General features: G+C 54.5%; 1 protein-coding gene across 6 annotated transcripts in view; it reads right to left on the minus strand.

The window, feature by feature from the left end:
* The window catches only part of KDM4B (lysine demethylase 4B), a 208,254-nt gene that overhangs the window by 120,691 nt on the left and 65,979 nt on the right, over nucleotides 1–21,584 (minus strand). For all 6 annotated transcript variants that reach the window (XM_029050903.1, XM_029050904.1, XM_029050900.1 and 3 more), the window contains exon 5: nucleotides 17,642–17,835. In XM_029050903.1, the coding sequence (XP_028906736.1) occupies nucleotides 17,642–17,835 (194 nt within the window). The remainder of the gene's footprint in view (nucleotides 1–17,641; nucleotides 17,836–21,584) is intronic.

The raw sequence follows: 21,584 nt of genomic DNA on the forward strand, positions 1-21,584 counted from the left end.
GAAGGGGGAGAGAGAGAAGAAGGGGGAGAGAGAGAGAAGGGGGAGAGAGAGAGAAGGGGAGAGAGAGAGAAGGGGGAGAGAGAGAGAAGGGGGAGAGAGAGGAGAGAGAGAAGGGGGAGAGAGAGGAGAAGGGGAGAGAGAGAGAAGGGGGAGAGAGAGAGAGAGAGAAGGGGAGAGAGAGAGAGAAGGGGAGAGAGAGAGAGAAGGGGAGAGAGAGAGAGAGAAGGGGGAGAGAGAGAGAAGGGGAGAGAGAGAGAGAAGGGGAGAGAGAAGGGGGAGAGAGAGGAGAAGGGGGAGAGAGAGAGAGAAGAGGAGAGAGAGAGAGAGAAGAGGGAGAGAGAGAAGAGAGAAGAGGGAGAGAGAGAGGGGTGAGAGAGAGAGAGAGAGAATGGGAGAGAGAGAGAGAGAAGGGGAGAGAGGGAGAAGAGAGAAGGGGGAGAGAGGAGAGAAGGGGGAGAGAGAGAGAGAGAGAGAGAGAAGGGGAGAGAGAGAGAGAGAGAGAGAAGGGGGAGAGAGAGAGAGAGAGAAGGGGGAGAGAGAGAGAGAGAGAAGGGGGAGAGAGAGAGAGAAGGGGGAGAGAGAGAGAGAAGGGGAGAGAGAGAGAGAGAGAAGGAGGGAGAGAGAGAGAGAAGGAGGGGAGAGAGAGAGAGAGAGAAGGAGGGAGAGCGAGAGAGAGAAGGAGGGGAGAGAGAGAGAGAGGAGGGGAGAGAGAGAGAGAGAAGGAGGGGAGAGAGAGAGAGAGAAGGAGGGGAGAGAGAGAGAGAGAAGGAGGGGAGAGAGAGAGAAGGAGGGAGAGAGAGAGAAGGAGGGGGAGAGAGAGAGAAGGAGGGGAGAGAGAGAGAGAGAGAAGGGGGAGAGAGAGAGAAGGGGACAGAAGGGGGAGAGAAGGGGGAGAGAGAGAGAGAAGGGGAGAGAAGGGGGAGAGAAGGGGAGAAGGGGGAGAGGGGGAGAGAAGGGGGAGAGAAGGGGGAGAGAAGGGGGAGAGAAGGGGGAGAGAAGGGGAGAGAGAGAAGGGGGAGAGAGAGAAGGGGGAGAGAGAGAAGGGGGAGAGAGAGAAGGGGGGAGAGAGAGAAGGGGAGAGAGAGAAGGGGGAGAGAGGAAGGGGGAGAGAGAGAAGGGGAGAGAGAGAAGGGGAGAGAGAGAAGGGGGAGAGAGAGAAGGGGGAGAGAGAGAAGGGGGAGAGAGAGAAGGGGGAGAGAGAGAGAGAAGGGGGAGAGAGAGAGAGAAGGGGAGAGAGAGAGAGAAGGGGGAGAGAGAGAGAGAAGGGGGAGAGAGAGAAGGGGGAGAGAGAGAGAAGGGGAGAGAGAGAAGGGGGAGAGAGAGAGAGAAGGGGGAGAGAGAGAGAGAAGGGGGAGAGAGAGAGAGAAGGGGAGAGAGAGAGAGAAGGGGAGAGAGAGAGAGCGAAGGGGAGAGAGAGAGAGAAGGGGGGAGAGAGAGAGAGAAGGGGGAGAGAGAGAGAGAAGGGACAGAAGGGGGAGAGAAGGGGGAGAGAGAGAGAGAAGGGGGACAGAAGGGGGAGAGAAGGGGGACAGAAGGGGGAGAGAAGGGGGAGAGAGAGAAGGAGGGAGGAGAGAGAAGGAGGGAGGAGAGAGAAGGAGGGAGGAGAGAGAAGGAGGGAGGAGAGAGAAGGAGGGAGGAGAGAGAAGGAGGGGGAGAGAGAAGGAGGGGGGAGGGAGAGAGAGACACAGAGAGAGAGAGAGAGAGAGGGAGGAGGGGGAAGACAGAGAGAAGGAAGGGGGAGAGAGAAGGAGAAAGAGGAAAGAGGAGAGGGGAGAGAAAGAGAGAGAGGAAAGAGAAAAGAGAGGAAAGAAAGCGGAGAAAGAAAGATGAAAGAGAGGAGAGAAAGAAAAAGAGAGGAAAGAAAAAGAGAAGAAAGAAAGAAAGAGGAGAAAGAGATAGAGAGATGAGAGAAAGAGAGGAGAACCAGGAACCGGGTGTTGTATAAAGGAGGTGTTAACCACATCTCGGGGCTTTGGCGGGGCTTTGTCCCAGAAAAGAAAATGGAGGGATGGGAATGGAGTCTGAAAAGCCTCTACCTGGGTCGGCAGCAATACTTCCAATTTGCTGGGACTACTGTGCTAAGCCCCAACAAGGGGATCCTGGCCATCAGCTTCGCCCTCCCATTCCATCAGCACAACCCCAAGCCCTTTCCTCGACAACATGGCCCTGCCCACTCCTGAAAACCCTCCCCGACCGCTATCACGCTGCACTGCCCAAGGCGGCTAACAGACAGCGCGGGGGAGAGCTGGCCGCAAACGGAGGCCACCTGTACAGCCGCGTCGAGCACAGGCCCCAGAGGCAGGAAGGGCCGCCGCGAACCCGGCCATCAGTTGCCAGCTGTCCCGATCCGGAACCGACCGGCTACCGGACTCGGCCTCCTTAACTTGGTGCGGAGAGGAGCCCCGTCTCTTCCGCGGCTCTAGGAGAGAATGGAGAGCGGCTGCCAGACCGGGGAGGTGGGGAGCGACAGCAAAGCCGGCCGCTCTCCATCACCTTCTGTTTGAGAGAAGAGATTCGGTTCCCCCTGTGTCGTTCCTCAGCCGGCCCCTCTGGCGAAGCAGGGGAGGGGGGCATCTCGGTCCAACCCGGCACCCACGCCTCCTCTCCCCGGTGCCTCGGTTTTGGCCCACCCCGGGCCACGGCCCCTCTCCGCCTGACCGGGACCCTCTCCCTTCAAAGCACAGGGGAGGGAACTGCAAGGCCAACGGCTCCAGGGCTGGCTCGCCTGGATTCTGCAATGCTCCCTTATTTTTCTCTCATTAATATCTGAGCTTCTTCAGGGTCGGGAGAAGAGGCAGGGATCGCATCCCATTTTCTTCTTCTGTCGTTTCGGCGCCCGGCATACTGCAGGCCCCCCAGAAATGTCACTAATGAGGACGGGAGCCACCCCCGTCTCCCACCAGGCCGAGGACAACCGCGGGACCGGATTGTAGCCACGCTTTTCCTCTGACACTCTGTCCCCCTTGGCCCAACTCCCTCTGCTGAATCAAGGAGACCCGGGCAGCTTCCTCGCCGTGTGAGCGAGATCCCGTCCGTCCCCCCGGTGGGCCCCTTTGGATCCTAACGGTACCCGTCCCCCCCACCCCCAACGGCCTCAAAGGGCCAGCCCTCCCCCCGGCGACACCCTTCCCCCCACCGTGCCCAATTCTCTGGGCCGGCTGGGGAAGAGAAGCCCATCTATCTCCCTCTCACATCTTGTATCAATGACAGAGTGCCGTGTTCAGAGGCCTAAGTTATTAAAACCAATCTGTGATGCTGTCAGACTTCCATAGATCTTCATTTCAAATCAGGGCCGAGCTTTGAGCCGACACTTTCAAAACGGAAGAGCGCGTTTCGGCTGGAGCCTTCTCATCAAAGAGGGGTCTCTCTCGATTCAGGCCGAGAGTCAACAGCGGAGATGAATTATTAGTGTTTCGGGCGGGCAAGTGTGCAGGGAGGAGGCGGGAGGCGGTCTGGTTGGTTCCAGCATCACCGACACGCACGCCAGCGGAGCGGGAACGCGTTCATCCCCGTTCCTAACGAACGGGAGCCGGCTCTCCAGCCGGCCCACGTTGGCCCAATTAACCGTTTCCCGGGGCCCGTGACAAATGCAAAAAAAAAACCCAGCTTAACCTACATTAGGGCCCACACGCATTGTTGGGACTTAAAAACCGCTGGCCCCCAAACGTGGCGAGGATTTAAGAGAACAACTGCGGCCCGGGAGCTGTGATTCTCGGGAGATGGAGGCTTGATTTGGAATTACGTTCAAATCCTTCACTCCCTCGTTCACCTCAGCATCGGCCTCATCACCAGATCCAATTTCCTGGCTCCGGTGCACGGTGGGGGGGGGGGGGGGGGGGGTCGGGTGGGGAAGGGACTGATGACATTCAGGACGACCTGGCCAACGGTGCCACCTGTAGGCGGAGAGATGGGAGGGAGTCCCTGGGAGCAGCCTGTGGGCACTGTGCTGGACGTCTCTACTAACTGACTGATGACTGCGGTATCTGAAGCCTGAATTAATGCCTCCCCGCAGCACCCCACCCATCTCTCACTAATTGACATTCTGACGGCCATCAGCAGCCAGGCAGGCATTTTCCAGGGAACAGCGGGGCCTGTCACTCTCTAGCCACACAGTGGGCCAAGCAGGGCTTTCTTCTCACACCTCCCCCTCCCCATCGCCCCTGAATGACTCCCTCCAACGCGACACCCCCCACGTCCTGGGCCTCGTTTTGCCAGAGTCACCGGGGAGCCACGATCCGACGCTGCGGGGAACCCTCCCCCGGCGGCCCGCGTGGCAGGGCCACAGCGCTTCGCAGGAGCGCCGCTGGTGGGGGAAGCTGTGCGGCTCTCGAATCCCACGCCGCTTGTGGCAACTCCCACCAGAAATGACAAACCAAAAACAGGCTTGGGGTACCCCGAGGCCTCAAACCCCCAAACCCAAAGCCCGGGAGGAGGCGGGACTTGACAGCAGACACTGGGCTGCAGAAACCTCTTCTCCTCTGAAAAGCGCCAGTGTGGAAGAGGAAAATCAAGTTGCCCGGGCCGGGGAATCTCTAGGAGGAACTTGATCCGAAGGATAAGTTTTGAAGGGCACCAAATGTTCTCTCCAATAGGTGGAGGTCGGGAAGGTCGCCCGGTTGGCCGGCCTAGCTCCCCTTCCCCAACAAGTTTTGGGCTGGAGAGCCCCTACGGTTCAAGGGGTCCAGTAATCCAGGCGACTCACCTGGGTTTGTAAGCTTGTTGTGGGCAGGGAACGTATCTACCAATTCTGTTACATTGTGCTCTCCCAAGCAAGTAGTCCGGTGTTCTGCACACAGTAAGCGCTCAACAGATACCACTTTTAATTGATTTCCCTCCCTATGGCCCTCGGGGGCATTCCATATTCCCAGCAACCTCCACCCCGGGCCCCCCAAGGTCTCCACCAAATGACTTCTCTCTCCCTTACACCATTAAATTGGCCCATCTCGGGTAAGGGGCCTTGGGGTCCCCAATACAACACAAGCCTGCTGGGAAAGCGTGCTGGGGCCGAGGGGGGAGGTTTTGGGGGAGGTTTTGCGGGGGCTGCAGGACTGACCAAAAGGAACAGACTCACAACGAGGGCCCCGGGGCAACAGGGGCTGGTGATCGCCCTAAATTCACAGCCAGAGTGGGAAACAGGGGCCTGGGAGAGCCCAGGAGGCCTTCTGCAAGTTCCTTTGGCAGTTTGCTTTCTTAATCCGAGAAATCGCCCTGGGGATTAACGCTTACTCTCTGGGTTGGGGCCAACCTCTGCAGCCCCGCAGCACACTGCAGACAGATCTACCATGAAGCAACCCCTCCGTTCCCCACACGTTTCCAAATCCGGCTGACTACGACGGCCAAACTCTAGCTCGGGCGATCTATCTGCTCTGAAGCTTCCAGAGTGGCAAAAATTGGGGCTCCAGGCAAGAGCTTCCCATTTTTTCTTTTGTAAATTTCTAGCTCACCCAAACAAGGGGGAGACCTTAAATTAAACCAAATCCGTCTGGAGCTGGCAGAGGGCAAGGAAGAGAACACCTGATTTCTGTAATCTTTCAGTGTCTCTGACACTGGCAAAGAAATGTGTTTAAAGAACACCGCTCCCTACTGGGGATTTAGCCTTTCGGGCGTCTGCCAAAGGAAAGCAGGAATGGAAAAAACTCAGCCTCTGTACGTGCAAAAACATCCTAACCACTTCAGACCCTCTCTCATTCCCCTAGGACAGCCTCTCGGGCCCAGCCATAGCCCTATCCAGGGCAGAGTCCCCTCGTCTCCTGGCAGCCCACACTTTCACAACGTTTCCTGGCTTTAATAAAAACAAACATCCAGCTCATCCCTAGCACTTCAAGAATCCCAAAAGCACACGCTCGCGCATGCATACACACACACATATTCTCACCACACCCTTTAAAGCACTGGCCTTCCAAGCTCACTCTGGCTTTACCACTTAGTGTCACAATGGGCATCTCGTGTGTATGAAACACACACACACACACACACACAAAGAAAGAGAAGGAGAGAGGGCATGAGCACATGAGTCTTTCTCCCCCTCCTCCTCCTCCTCCCCCCAAGGCCATGCTCGATTCTGGGAAGATCATTTCAGGATCTGGGAAATCCACCAGTTCAATGCGGCTCCCACTGGGAAATGCAGAAGAGCATCAGCCCAAACAAAGGTTAGAAGATAATGACGTGATTTTCCAATTGGACAAACTGCAGCACGAAGAGGCCGAGAGGCTGCCTCTGTTTCTCCCCCCCAAACCCCCCGCCCTCCCACCCCAATTCCCATAGTTCTCCACAGGCCAAGCAAGAGCAGAATCCCAATCTCTCAGCACCCAAGGACCCAAATGAAGTCACCATACCAACACCATAATTACAGCTTGGCTTTTAGCCCAGCGGCTAATTAATAAAACGCTCAGCTCTCTCAAGTTAAAACTAGCACTGACCCACATGTGCTACAAAATATGGTCAGCACGGGCAGGACAGACCCATAAACTTGAGCTTTCTGTTTCCCAGCTTCCACCGTGACCTGGGCGCACAGGAGAGGAAGCCCACCTCCGCCTAACTCCATTGCCTGGAGGAATTTTTTTTTTTTTAATCAGGGCCCTCTAGCATTTTATGGAACTGGCATTAGTCCAGGGGTCTGGGGGAGGAGAAGACTTGGTTGTTCTGAGTCTTATCCTTCATTCATTCACTCAAGCGCTTAGTAGAGTGCTCTGCACACAGTAAGCACTCAATAAATACAACTGAACGAATTCACATTGCCGACACTAACAGGAGAGAGAATAATCAAATGGTGGGGAGGTAGGGGCGGGGGCACCCTTACCCCATCTGGCCACAGAGCTCACAAGCGTCCCCGAAACCCTTCTCCCTGTGAAACCTGGGCGGGAACTAAACTGGAAGAGACTTCATGGCAATCCACAGCACTGGGCTCTTAAACAGGAAGAGAAGCATTTCAGGTTGAACAGCTGCAGTTTCTGGGCTGGTCCCTACCTGATGGACAGGGCTAAAACGGGGGTGGAACCTATATTTGCAGGGACGCATCCCTGACATGAACCCTCCACAAGCTGCAAACGTAGCGAAGAGTGTGACCAAAAAAGGTTCCTTCCACATTTAGTCCCTCTACATAAAAAATAAAAAATGAAAAAATAAAACCATAACTGCAGTTCCACGAGTTGGGACTATCACGAGCCTCCATTTAGAAGTTCTCCAAACCCTTCAGATACCCTTAGGGTTCAACATGCTGAGATCAACGCAGAACATAGCTGAACTGAATTCCGGGGCTTTTATCAAAAGGCTGTTAACGTCGATTTGACACACAAATCACACCGCCGGAACGGTAAGGACCCAGAGAAACCTAAATAAATTCCAATGTGGAAAAAACCCTCTAGCAAACTCTCTGAAATGGCTACGCAGTCCTCAAGCTACCCCAGATGGAAAAACTGTGATAAAATGGTGGCTGAGGGAAAGGGGCTGGCGAGGAGTGGGGGGAGGTGAGCCTCCTCTGGAAGCTTCCTGCCCGCCTTACCAGGAAAGAGATGTCTGGGCCCTGGACTCAGGATCAGGACACTGGGAGGCGGCTTCCTGGTGGCCCAAAGTCCCGTAACCACGGCCACTCAACCCGGTCAAAGGTGCCTGGATGGGTATGTCTTCCCAGAAATGACCCCTCCCCTCCCATCCCCTCTCCTTCCTCCTCCAGCCAGGCTACATACCCAGAACCAGCCGCCTCCTTCCTCAGCTCACAGTGAAAGAGGGGGCGGAAACTGACTGTGGACCCCAGAATCCAGATGCTGGGGTTGCCCTACCTGGCCCCCTGAGACGCCTCAAATCATGCTCCACTCTCTCCAGATATCCCTCCACTCGGGGGCCATCTAACCTGGACATCTCTCACAAGCGCCTTCCCCGCGGACCCGAGTCTGGAGGGGAAGCAGCATTCGCCACAACTGGTTCTGCTTTGCCTCCCCGAAAGTGGCTGAAGAGCATTCCCGGGAAGGGGAAAACCAGAGCGAGAGGCCTGTGCACTAGGGCTTCTGCACAATAAGAAAACAGCTGTTCCCAGCCCACCAGCTGTCCCATCAGAAGGCCTGGGGCAGAGGGGCTAAGGGGCTCTTTTCAGGAAATTGCCTTTTGCTCCGGGAACACCGGGCCGATCTGTTCCAGGGGATGTTGGGAAACAAACTTCTAATTCACCCCAGCTGGGGAAAGACGACCTCGGCGGTTGGCATGGGAGACGCCAGATGAAGGCCCAGGGATGGCGACAGCTGCTTCTCCCTGCTCAGGAGCCAACGCTTGGCAACTCTCCGATCCCGTCCCTCTCCTGCCATCGGGACTGCTTCTCTTGCCACCATTTTCTCTCGAGGCCACTCCCCAGGGAGGAGCCTCTCTCTTGCTGACACAGCCCCTCTCCCGGGGTCCTTGCCCTCTTCTCACCAACCCTCACCTCGTGGCCAATCCCCTCCCCACACAGGAATCATGGGACCCGTTAAATCCCTGGCAAACCTCCTTCACCACCCCCTCCTGCTCCCTCTACTTGAAAATACCACGTATCTGCCCTTTTCCCTCCACTGAGTCATAAACTCCTGCTTCAGGGGCATGGAATAGACCTCTTGCTTCAGTCATGCTTGCCCAAGTGCCTTTTTTTTTTTTAGCAGTATTTGTTAAGTGCTTACTACGTGTCAAGCACTGTTCTAAGCGCTGGGATAGATACAAGATCATCAGGTTGGATACCGTCCCGGTATCACATGGGGGTCACAGACTAAGTCAGAGGGAAGTGCTGCATTTGGCATCCAATCGGTCATATTTGAGCGCTTACTGTGTGCAGAGCACTGTACTAAGAGCTTGAGAAGAGTACAAAATAACAGACATAATCCCTGCCCACAACGAGCTTACAGTCTAGACGGGGAGACAGACATTAATGTAAATAATGGATTTGTCCATAAGTGCTGCGGGTGCCCTATAAATACTAGCGATCGGAGAGCCCTAGCAGACACAACAGGAGCTCCCCTCTTCTCTGGCTACCCTGGCCCCCACCCTCATCCATGGTTGAGATTTGGGCAAAAGCCCAAGGCCTCTTTTGGGCCCTCCCCCTTTTCAGGGGTGAGGAGGGGAACCGCCGCAAGCCAGAGCTCAAGCTTGTGGCCCTTGGAACCGTGCTTACGCGGCCTAACTCGTGAGCTGACCGACGGAAGGACGTGGGGCGGCCGGGTGTGGTGGCTGTCTTTGGAAGACGCCGGGTTGAGCTCGGGCAGGCAGAATGGGATAGCATCTTGGGGTGGGGTCTCCAGACTGGTTCAAGAGCAGGCAGCTAAGCAAAAGTAGGGAGCCGTTGGCCCTCCTCTCATCCCCTAATCCCGTGTGGGACTGTGGGCCATCCCCAAGGCGGGAAGGGATGGAAATGAGATGGCAAGGGGGAACTGTTGTCTGAAATGCTCTCTGGCAGGGTTTCTGAGGCCAAGGTTCACCGCCCACCGCCCCCGCCAACAGGGTCGGGGGGAGAGCCTACATCATCTCGCCTAATGACAGTTTGGTCTGCACCACTCGATCCCTAAGATGGGCTTAGTGTGGAAAAGTCTTCCTCCCGCCAAAAAAAAAAAAAAAAGTACCTGATGATTGCCCCTGGAGACCACATCTTTTCAGTCTCTCTTTAGAAGGCCTACACTTCTCCTCTTCTGATAAGAGAGCATCTCCAGGGCCGCAGACCTGCCTGGGTTAGAAGCTGTCTTCTCTAGCAGCGGGCAATCCCGAGGGGGGCCCGGGCCGGTTCCCAAGCAAGTCTTCCGACCCACCCTTGCCCCCTCCCCTTACCCCGCGCTTTGTTTGGATGCCTGGCCCAAAGGGGAAATGAGAAGGCTCTTCCCACTTTCAAGTTGCTGCTGCTAAAGGCGACGGCCTTGGTCTTTCTCCGGTCCCCTCCTCTCCGGGCCGGGAAGTTTGGAAGCTCAGACTCCGACATCTCCGATATCTCTTCCCAGCTCTCCACCGTTGCCACGTCTCCGTGCGGCCTTCCTTCGCGGTTCCGCTCCTGTCCGACCCTCTTCCCGCCTGATTCTGAGCCTGGGACCTGATCTCACAGCCAGACCTCCACAACTCTCTCCTCTGGCTCAAATCCGTGTCTGCCTGCCCACCTTGGCCGTCCGCGTGCCGAGCCGGCTCTCCCCACGACCCCGGACAAGCGAGGGGTGAGCCAGGTGAGAGGTAAAGGGGAGAACTGGGGAAGTGACGAACGGGGCCGGGCTTCTTCACCAGGGGAGGGGTAGACAGGCGCCCAGAGAGGAAGACATAATAATAATAATAATAATAATAATGTTGGTATTTGTTAAGCGCTTACTATGTGCAGAGCACTGTTCTAAGCGCCGGGGTAGACACAGGGGAATCAGGTTGTCCCACGTGGGGCTCACAGTCTTAATCCCCATTTTACAGATGAGGTAACTGAGGCACAGAGAAGTGAAGTGCCTTGCCCACAGTCACACAGCTGACAGGTGGCAGAGCGGGGCTTCGAACCCATGACCTCTGACTCCAAAGCCCGGGCTCTTTCCACTGAGCCACGCTGCTTCCCCAATCCCCAAGCATAAAAGCCTCCGACGGAAAGCTGGGGATTTTGGCCCCTCCGCTCCCGTTTGGGCGGCGGGAGCCCCAAACCAAGAGTTTTAACACCTTTCTCGCTCCTGCTAGTCCCTAAAGGGGGCCTCGAAGATGATCGCTGCCAGGGTCGAAAAGTGGATAAAAAAGGATGAAGGAAGCTGGGAAATTTCCATCGAGGGGGAGCCAGGAAAACAGAATCCGTCATTGCGGCCACCGGGCTAGCGGGCGGGCCGGCGGGGCAACCGCTGGGGCCCGGGATGGGTCCTGGGAAGGGCCGGAGCTCCCCCTAGCGGGCCCCCGTGGGCCCCACCAACTGGAAGGCCGCCAGCTGCGTCTGAAATCCCCGGCTTTGCTCAGAGGCAGCGAACAGATCCAATGCTTCGCACCGAGAGGAGCTTGAAAAGCCATTAAAAGGAGCTGTCAGAGTGAAGAGCGAGAGGAAGAGACGGAGGAGTGCGGGGCGGCCAAGCCCTGGCCTTCAGGGAGCTGCACATCAGAGCCCTGCCAAACCAGCTCTGGCATCTTGTCACAGCGCATCCTCCTCTGCCCCACAGGATGTCATCTGGGTAACGAGCTCGGCCTAACCGGGATTCGCCCGGCTCGACCTCCCCACCTTGGCGCTCTCCGACTCCGTTTTCTGGAAAAAGGCTCCTCCGGGCGGGGCCCCCGACCCCAGCTGACACCGCACCGCCAGAAGGGCCCGCCCACCCTCTCGCCACTCCCTGGGCCCTCCTGACGTCTTCCCACCCAAAGCGCTTAGCACGATGCCCCGCGTACAGTAAGCGCTCGATGAGATACCGTTCGCCGACTGACCCATCGACGGGCCGGTTCCTGGACGAGGAGGCAGAGGAGGAGCTTCGTCCCGAAAGAGACGACCGGGCCGGTGTGGGTTACCCATACCCTGCTCAGAAGGAGGCGAGAGAAGGGGGGTGGCCCTGGAACGGTCAATTTGGGGCCTCGGGAAGAGAGGTTAAGGCGGCTGGGGCTAACCTCCCCCGACAGCTGGAGGCTGCTGGCTGTTGTCAGTGATGACGTCCCCGTGGCCGCCAATACCTGAGAGGGGCCTTTTCTTTCCCAGTGCCGCACAGCGGCCGACTACCCCACCTTCAGCTTTCGGGGAAGGAGGGGAGAGGTGGTTTGAAGGGAGAGAGAGCTTCTTGTCGACACGGAGAGGGCTAAAGTGGAGCCGGCAGAAACTGGAGCATCGGGGGTCAGCCCTCTAGGGGCTTTCGCTGGGAAGTCAGGCGACCGGGGTCCTCGTCCTAGCTGCGCCACTTGCCGCCGTGTGACTTTGGGCAAGACTCACATCGCTTCTCTGGGCCTCAGTTTCCACCTCTGTAATATGGGGAGGTTACCTCCCTCTTAGACTGTGAGCCCCATGTGGGATAGGGACCGTGTCCAGTCTGCATACTCTGTATCTAAACCAGCACTTAAATACCACCCAAAAAAAACAAAAAACAAAAAAAAACTGGAGCCCAATTCTTGCCGAGCTCTCTGTACCTCAATCTCACCTATCTTATAGCCAACCCCGAGAAGCAGCGTGGTTCAGTGGAAAGAGCACGGGCTTTGGAGTCACAGATCATGAGTGCGAATCCCAGCTCTGCCACTTGTCAGCTGTGTGACTTTGGGCGAGTCACTTCACTTCTCTGTGCCTCAGTTCCCTCATCTGTAAAATGGGGATTAAGACTGTGAGCCCCACGTGGGACAACCTGATTCCCTTGTGTCTACCCCGGCGCTTAGAACAGTGCTCTGCACATAGTAAGCGCTTAACAAATACCAACATTATTAATATTATTATTATTATCACTTTCTGCCTCTGGCCTGGCCCCCCCCTCCCCCTTCTTATCTGACAGACCACCCCTCTCCCCCCTTTCAGAGCCCTCCTAAAAATCACATCTCCCCCAAGAGGCCTTCCCTGACTAGGCCCGCATTCCCCCCGCCCCCCGGCCCCGCGACGCCTCTATACTTGGATTTGTACCTCTTAAGCACTTGCTATTCACCCCAAAGCACTTTTGTACAAATCTTCACGCTCCGCCATTTCCCCTATCTTGCTTGGATTTTCACCCATTCGCACGGCATTTCGGTAGATATCCGTCTGTAATTCATTTTAATGTCTGTCTCCCGCTCCAGTTGGTAAGCTCCTGGTTGTGCAGGGATTGTGTCTACCAACTCTATTGGATCATACTCACTTAACTGCTTAGTACAGGATGCTGTGCACAGTAAGCACTCAATAAATACCCGATTGATTGACGACTGTCATGGGCAGAGTCCCCATTAGAGCCAGGCCTCCCATTTGGCCTCAGGCCAACAAGCGCCTGGGCCCAATTTCCCTTTGCTCCAGCCCGCTCTCTAACCATCTCAAACTGCCCCGTGTGCTCTCCCCTCCACCCTCCCTCTCCGAAAAAAGGGTCGGGCGGCAGACAGGCCCTGACCCAGAGGAGGGGAGGGGTGGGAATCGCCCCGGCCAGGGTGCAGTCCAAGCCGTTCCACACTGGCCGGTGACCCCGCTTCTGGTCCAAATGATGAAAGGCAATCTTAGAAAATGCTGAAGCAAGCCCATCTGCACCCACGTCAAGACTGCCATCACATGGGACCTGGCACGTCTCCACTTCTAGCGAGGGCACGTCTCTCGGGAGTTTCCAGGATAGCTAACCTCGTCGCTCCCCTCAACTCACAACCGCTGCCGCTCTGCCCGCTTCAGGCTCGGCCTCTCGACCTCCCCGAATCGAAGGTCGGAAAATGGAGCTTCTCCCAGGCCGCCGCTTCTGGCCTGGAGCCAGTTGCATCTCCCTTATCATGGGCCCTTCTGATCCTCTCCCCACGGACCACAGAGAACTAGATGAAGAAAAGTGGGTTGGGAGGAATAAAGGGCATTTGTTGAGCGCCTACTCTGCGCCAAGCACTGTACTAAGTGCCGGGGTCGATACCCGATCGTCAGGCTGGACACAGTCCCTGTCCTACTTGGGACTCCAGGGCTGAGGGGGAGGGAGAAGGCAGATTTGAAAGATCCTGTTTAAAGAGCAGATGACAGCCTCATTGAGCCCCAGAACTAAGAGAAATGTTTAATATTATCAAATCAAAGGATTTACAAAGACATCTGAAGGGAAAATACCACTTCCCCATATAAAGGATGCAGGCTAGGACAGAGTAAGAGCTCTCATTAGAAACAGAAACTGACGGGCTTCCATCTTGCCCGCACTCAAAGAGCAAACCTCCGTAGACTTCCTGGGTATTCATGGACCCACCAGACCCCCCCGCCGTGTGCAATTCAGACAGTGAGTGCATCAGTAAAACGGCAAATTCAACCACGACCCAGCTCAGTGCCGGTCACAGTAATAGCGACACTGAAATTTCAAAAATCCTTTCGGCAGATTCATGCTTTAATGGCAGGTAGCTACTTATTTAGCTAGCTGTGGTAACGCTGTCATTTTCCTTAGTGCCGGGCGGCACTTGCAGGAGAGAGCGTGGCTTTAGAGGAAGAAATCGGCGTTCTTCGCCCAGCCAATACCCACTGAAGTGCCTCCGGAGCTGGAAAAATACCACTGAAGCACAACATTCCTGTTCAGACTGTCAATTGGCACTTTGCATCCTGAACAGCCTTCTCCTCCCCCCACAAGCTTCCACTGCTCAACTGAATAATGAAAAAGAAACGAATAATGGTCTGGGATGTAAAAAGAAAACCAGACTCAGTCTCACTGGAGCAAGGGTCCGTGTGATTTCTCTCTCAGTTCTTGGGGTGGGGAAGACGGACACGCAACGCACCTTATTCTGCTCTCCCTCCCTAGATCGTGAGCTCGTTGTGGACAGGAATGTGTCTGTGGTTATAACCGCTTAGTACAGCGCTCTGCACACAGTAAGCGCTCAATAAATACGATTGAATGAATGAATATTGTACTCTCCCAAGCACTTAGTACAGTGCTCTGCACACGGTAAGGGCTCAAATACGACCGAATGAATCTTCCCGACTCGGCAAGAAACTCCCAAGTCTGATGTCGGAGAAAGCTGTGTTCTGAGAAATCCTCTTTACAGTAAAATTCAGCCTCAGTGTGAGGCAGTTTTCCACTGGCCCCGGCGACTCGATTCCTGAAAGATCGGGGTACAACAGCGTTCCCAAAGTGGGTCCGGTGATCAGTCAGCTCAGAGAAAAACCAAAAATGATGGTACTCGGCCACCCGGGGCAGTGGGTGAAACCCTCTCCCCTCCTGGGCAAACCGGGCCCCGACCACAGGCCCGGCACCGTCTGGGTCGCCCGCAGGATAGACAGGAGTGGTAACGGAAACGACGGCCCACCCGCCTGACCGCAGCTCACAATCTCGAGGGATAACGGGAGGCCCAAATGGACACAATTGTTAAGAGCAAGCGAAGAGAGGCGGACGCGCCGAAGGACGACAGATAGAACACGTAAGCGCGTCCGGAGCGCCAAGATGGCCGACGAAACGACAGGAACGGGACCCTCAGTCGGGGAAGGCCTCCTGGACCAGGTGGCTCTCCGGGAAAGGAGGCTTGGAAGGAGGGCCGCGGCTTGCCGGAGCTGGGAGGGGAGGACGGTTCCAGGGCGGGGGCAGGCAGGCAAGGAGGAGACCGAGGAACGGGGCAGAGAGGCACGCAGAGCACGGGCCGGGGCAGCCGAAGAGAGCGGATCGACGGGAGCGGCTCAAAGAGCCTTGAAGCCGGTTGGCACCTGGGCTCCTCCTTCCCCCTCGCGAAAGGAGGATTTTGAAAAAATATGAGGACTTTGAAAGTCACACCGATTTTTTAGCATTCAGACGCATCAAGGCTGCCAGGAAGGAGCGGGTTGGGCAAGTGCTTTAACGGCCGGGACCGAACAAAACAAAGCCCGCGGAGCCGAGCGGTGGGCCACCCGCACCATCTAGTGGTGACAGGCAGCCCGCCGCAGCTGACCAACAAAGAAACTGGCCAAGAAAGCCACTCGCGCGCTCGCTGGCCCCGCCGGAACGTAATACAACCTACTCTTCACTTTCAGAGACCCATTTCTGCTCCTCTCAAGGCGCACACCCCTCTCCGCCCCCAAAGCCCGACGGGGCTTCACCGGGCACCTGCCCTGAAGCCAAAAAATAGAACTCCGGTGAGACCAGGTAGTCCGGAGCGCCTTCCCTCTGAGGTCGGAGGACTCACTCGCAAGGAGCTGATGCTCGAGGACCGCACAGCATCGGGGGCTTCTAGCAAACCGGGGCACAGAGCTTGCCCAAGGTTCCAGACAAAACCAGTGGAAGGCCCAGGAAAAATCAAAATCCCTCTCACCTGACCCGCTCTCGAACGAAAAACCGAATCTTTCCGCGGGGGCCGTCAGCCGGCCACCTCGCGCCCCTTCCCGTATTTCTCCGTCGGGTTCCCAGCCCCGGTCGGTTCCACTGTAACGGCGGTGCCTATGGCTGCCCCTATCACTTGCCTGCTGTGCGACTATGGGCAAGTCACTTAACTCCTCTGAGCTTCAGTTTCTTCCTGTGAACCGTGGGGATTCAGACACCTGGGTTCTCTCTCCCCCTGGGACTGGGACCCCCATGTGGGATAGTGACTGCCTCTGACCTGAGGATCTTGTATTTTCCCCACTGTCTGGCACATAGTCCACGCTTAAATGCAATTATCATCATCGTCATTACTATTTCTACCACCATTGGAAAGGGGGGGGGGGGAGAAAAAGGAGAAGAATAAAAAGGAGAAGGAGGAAGAGGAAAGGGGGAGAGAGGGAAGCAAGAGAGAGTAGAGAGGCCAGAGCCAGTCTCAAGTGCCACTCTAGGGGTCATAAGGTGCTGCCTCTTCCAGCATCGGCACTCCCTTTGGCAGGTGGCTTCCTTCCTAGACATGCAGATTTTATCAGCCAGGAGATAAGCAACCTTTCTGGGGGATGCAAATTTGTCTGCAGAACAAAAGACATCCGCTGCCGGTACCAGAGAGGGTGCCATTTTGGCTTGAATTTGCATTAGGAGGTCAATATTTATAAACTGCGTCAGGATACGGAGCAGAGCCCCCTTTCAGGCTTGGCATGCTATAATTATATTCTTAATGGCAGGCAGCCCACCCCGGGCAACAGAATAAAGGTCCTTGCCAACTTGTTTGTGTTGCTTGTCCAACAGCTGCCTTTCGCAGAGTCACACGCGGGCGCGCACACACACACACGCACACCCGTGCGCACGCCATTCATTGTTCATTTTTACACCACCCAACCTCTAAGAAGGAAACGGGTTGAGAGGGGTAAGGGGAGACAGAGGAGGGGGGGAAACCATCTAGGTTTCTCTCCCACTTTTGATCGATCCTCCCCTAGAAGGCCCCCAATCGGACCTCTCCCAGACAACGACTCTGAACGGGGGACCCAGGAACCTGGGAGCCCAGAAGAGCCCAGGGGTGGCTCCGATATTTGCCAGGCCATGAAGACATCAGAGTCGTGTTAGTGGCCTGACTAGGCAGTACGACGGGGATTCAGTGCCTGTTCTCCCTGCTACTTAAACTGTGAGCCAGGGGCTGAATCTGACCTGATGGTCTTGCATCGACCCCAGCGCTCAGAACAGTGCGCAATACACTAAACGCTTTACAGATACCATCACCTCTGCCCCAGATTCCCACTCTTTAGGGCTCACCTGCTTTGACTCTCTTTCCCTTCTAAGCAGCTGGGAAGAGCCACTCTGCCCAACAAGGAAGCCCCAGCGATGGCTGGGGAGCCACAGTGAGGTCAAGAAAAGAAATGACTAGCTGGGGGCTCCCAACGTGCAGGAGGTACATTTGACTGGCAAGAAAAGCCAGGCATTAGGTAATCAAAACCCTCAGGCCAAACGGATCTGAAAAATGGAAGGGAGGGCGGATACACCATTTGCCTTAGAATGCATCCACCAATTTACCCGTTCCCTTCAAATATCATGTTGAGGCCTGGGCCAACTCTGGGAGCTGAAAAGCTTGGATAAACATACTCAGTTCTTTTCCAGTTCCCATTGTGAGGAGGTCATCCCGAAGCTGGAAAGAGTGAGAGAGACCGAGACAGGGGCAGAGAGGCAGAAGGGAACGAAAAGTCAGACTGGGATGTAGAGGTGCCCTTGGAATACGTTAGGCCAAGTTCAGCAGTTGATTCACTCACCAGGATTTGGGTTCCCCAAAATGAAGATAGTTGATACTGTAGAGGTCCATATCCTCGGTATGCCAAGCAAATGTGGTCTTCCACATCCCAAAGTACAAATATGGAGTGTTCACACCTTCTATGATAATCCCACATTCATGTTCCACCATGTCCAGCAACGTGTTCAAGTTTCCGATATTCCACTCGTCCACGTCCTAAGGAAGGAAAAAACAAACAAAAAAAACCACAGCACTCCATCAGCATCGTGAAGAAAACAAGCTCCTAACACTGGAAGCCCCAATGGGGGAAAGGAACTGTGGCCAACCCGAAACCCGACTACCTTCTCTCTCCCACCTCCAGTGGTTAGTACAGTGCCTGGCACAGCAGAAGTGCTGAACAAATACCACTGTTATTACTGTTAATTAGGGTGAGGGGAGTCCCCCATCCTATCCACTACAACACAGACTCTGCAGCAGCACCAAAAACAGGCTCCTAATCCACTTAGTCACACAGGGGCTGGGGCTGGTTGGTTTTCAGCCGAGGAGTCCCACGGTCCAGAAGAAGGAAGAACCAGGGAAAACTGGACCAAACCAGAAACATAGAGCTTATGGGCTTTCCAACTCGTGAGCTAGCTGCTTCCTGGGCTACTTCTCACCAGCACCCACCAATTCATGCCTGGAGGGACCAAACCAACCTATGTCTGCCCAAGTTTGGCTCTTAAACCTGATGCCAAGAGGAGACGATCCTCAGGAATCTAATATTTTGTGCGTTTATTTTTTCTTTTTATTAAACCCACCAGTCACAGGCCTAGTGCGAATGCCTGCTGAGCTGCAGAAAATAATTAATTGCTGCTCTCTTCCTTCACCAAAGACACTAAGGAGAAGACGAACAAAAACGACAGTGTTGGCCGACAGAGGCTGTTACTGACCCAGCAAGAGGGTCAGAAGGAGGGTGGGGAGGGAGGGGAGAGCGCATGAGCTAGGCTAAATAGAACGTATGTTCAAATGCTTCAAACAATGGGGAGAGGAAACGATAATTGGAATAGCCATTAACTGGTGTTCTGCCTCTCAGTTACGTCAATTTTTCAATCACTTATTATAAAACACCCTTCCACTGAGGAGATAAAGGGGAACAAATTATCCCTCTGAAAAGACATTCCATTTCAATTCTTTTGAGGCAACTGCGGTCTTTTGGTCCAGAGTTTGAGGACCTGATCCAAACAACTCCACTCGCCCTGGATTTGGCCACTGACTCCAGAAACAAGCAGCAGGACCCTGCTCCCTCGAGGCCCAAACTGAAGAATTTCCACCCACTGGTTCCCTGCCTGTCCACTGTCTTCCCAACTCGCCTCGTCTGGGGGTCCGAGTTGTGGGGACACGGATCATCTCTTCCCGATTGATCCCCGCATTCTCCTCTCTCCCGTTTCTGGTGTCAGACGCACTGACTAATCAATGGTATTGACTGAGCGCTAGCTCACTGTGGGCAGGGAATGTGTCTGTTGCTGTATTATATTCTCCTAAGTGCTTCGTACAGTGCTCTGCACAGTGAGCGCTCAATAAGTAAGATTGACTGCAGGGCCCTGAACTAAGTGCTTGGGAGAGTACAATACAACAGAGTTGGTAGAAATGATTCCTGCCCACAAGGAGCTTCCGGTCTACAGAGGAAGACAGACATTAAAATAAGTTACAGATAGGGAAAATGACAGAATAATTGCAGTAATGATAATAATAATAATTGGGGTATTTGTTAAGTGCTTTCTGTGTGACACACACTGTACTAAGCACTGAGGTGGATACAAGCAAATCGGGTTGGACACAGTCCCTGTCCCACATGGGGCTCCCAGTCTCAATCCCCATTTTACAGATGAGGTAACTGAGGCCCAGAGAAGTGAAGTGATTTGCCCAAGGTCACGCAGCAGCAGACAAGTGATAGATTAGAACCCACGACCTTCTGACTCCCAGGCCGGGCTCTAACCACTAGGCCACAGAGGGGGCCCTTCAGGATGTAAGAATATGTAAACGAGTGCTGGACGTGGGGTGTCACATGCTTAAGAGGGGGTAGATCTAAGCGCATAGGTGGAATAGAAGGAAAAAGGAGTAGGAGAAACGAGGGCCTAGTCAGGGAAGGCCTCTTGAAAGAGATGTGATTTTAGTAGGGCTTTGAAGTTGGGGAGAGTGGTGGGCTGTCAGAAATGAGGCGGGGAGGGAGTTCCAGATGACAAGGGAGAACACGGGCAAGGGGTCAGGGGCGAGGGAAGCAGAATGGTCTACTGGATAGAGAAGCAGCATGGCTCAGTCGCAAGAGCCCGTGCTTGGGAGTCGGAGGTCATGGGTTCGAATCCCGGATCCGCCACTTGTCAGCTGTGTGACTGTGGGCAAGTCACTTAATTTCTCTGTGCTTCAGTTACCTCACCTGTAAAATTAAGACTGTGAGCCTCACATGGGACAACCTGATTACCCTGTATCTACCCCAGTGCTTAGAACAGTGCTCTGCACATAGTCAGTGCTTAACAAATACCAACATTATTATTATAAGCCTGGGAATCAGAAGGACCTGGGTTCTAATCCCAGCTCTACCACTTTTCTCTGTGACCTTGGGTAAGTCGCTTCACTTCTTTGGGCCTCAGTTACCTCATCTGTAAAATGGGGATTGAGACCGAGAGCCCTGTGTGGGACTGGGCCTGTGTCCAACCCGATTTGCTTGTAACCACCCCAGAACTTCGTACAGTATTCTGCACATAGTAAGTGCTCAATAAATATGATTGTGAGCACGGTCCTAGGAGTCAGAAGATCATGGGCTCTAATCGCAGTTCTGCCTCTTGTCTGTTGTGTGGCCTTAGGCAAGTCGCTTCACTTCTGTGCCTCCATTCCCCCCTCTGTAAAATGGGGATTAAGACTGTGAGCCCCTTGTGGGACAGGGACTTTGTCCAACCTGATTAGCTTGTATCCACCCCAGCGCTTAGAACATAGTAAGTGCTTACCAAATATCATCATTACTAAATATTAATAATAATAAGACAGACGAGATTGCTTTATAGTGAGTAGGTTGGCTCTAGAGGAGTGAAATGGGCAGGCTGGGCTGTAGTAGGAGATAAGCGAGGTAAGGTAGGAAGGGAAGAGCTGATTGAGCGCCTTAAACCAATTGGTAAGGAGTTTGATGTGAAGCATGTCTACTAACTCCGCTATCCTGTACCCTCCCAAGCACTGGGTAGAGTTCTCTGCATACAATAAGTGCTCAGTAAATAGCATTGATTGATTGAGGAGGAGGTGGATGGGAGGTACTTGAGGAGTAGGGGAGACATGGACTGAATTTATTTTTTTAAGAAAAATGATTCAAGCAGCAAAACGAAGTATGGCAGTGAGAGGAGGCAGGGAGGTCTGCGAGGAGGTTGATGCAATGGTCCAGGAGGGACAGGATAAGTGCTTGAATCAGCACGGTCGCAGTTTGGATGGAGAGGAAAGGGAGGATTTTAGCAATGTTGTAAAAGTTGAACTGACAGGATTTGGTCACATTTCATCCGCTCACTCTCCCCAACTCTGCCGCTTGTCCCCTCCCCAGGGATCAGCTCCGAAGTGCAAAGCAAAAGCCCTAAAAGTTATGGAAAAATTGGGAAGGCGGGATTCCCGTACTGCACAGCAAAAAGGAGCCAGGAGAAGGAAAGAAAGGGGTGGGAATCTTTAAAAGCATGACAGGATAACCTCCGATTTGCTGCAGTTCTCCACCACAGCACCGTGGGCCTGCATTAACTCATCCTGCACCATACCGAACTTTTCATATTTCCTTCCTGATGGGCCTCGGGCCTCCCCGATGGGTTACTGTTATGCTACGAACGATTGGGGAAAAAGCACTGCCCCCAACTCGCATCCAAATAAAGCAAGGTAGGGCAAAAGAGAACAAAACATGACCGGCAAATTTTTTCTTCCCCAAAAGCTCCCGGCATTTCACACACACCTTCCAATCGACT

This window comes from Ornithorhynchus anatinus, chromosome X1 (assembly GCF_004115215.2).
Source record: "Ornithorhynchus anatinus isolate Pmale09 chromosome X1, mOrnAna1.pri.v4, whole genome shotgun sequence".
Taxonomy (NCBI): domain Eukaryota; kingdom Metazoa; phylum Chordata; class Mammalia; order Monotremata; family Ornithorhynchidae; genus Ornithorhynchus; species Ornithorhynchus anatinus.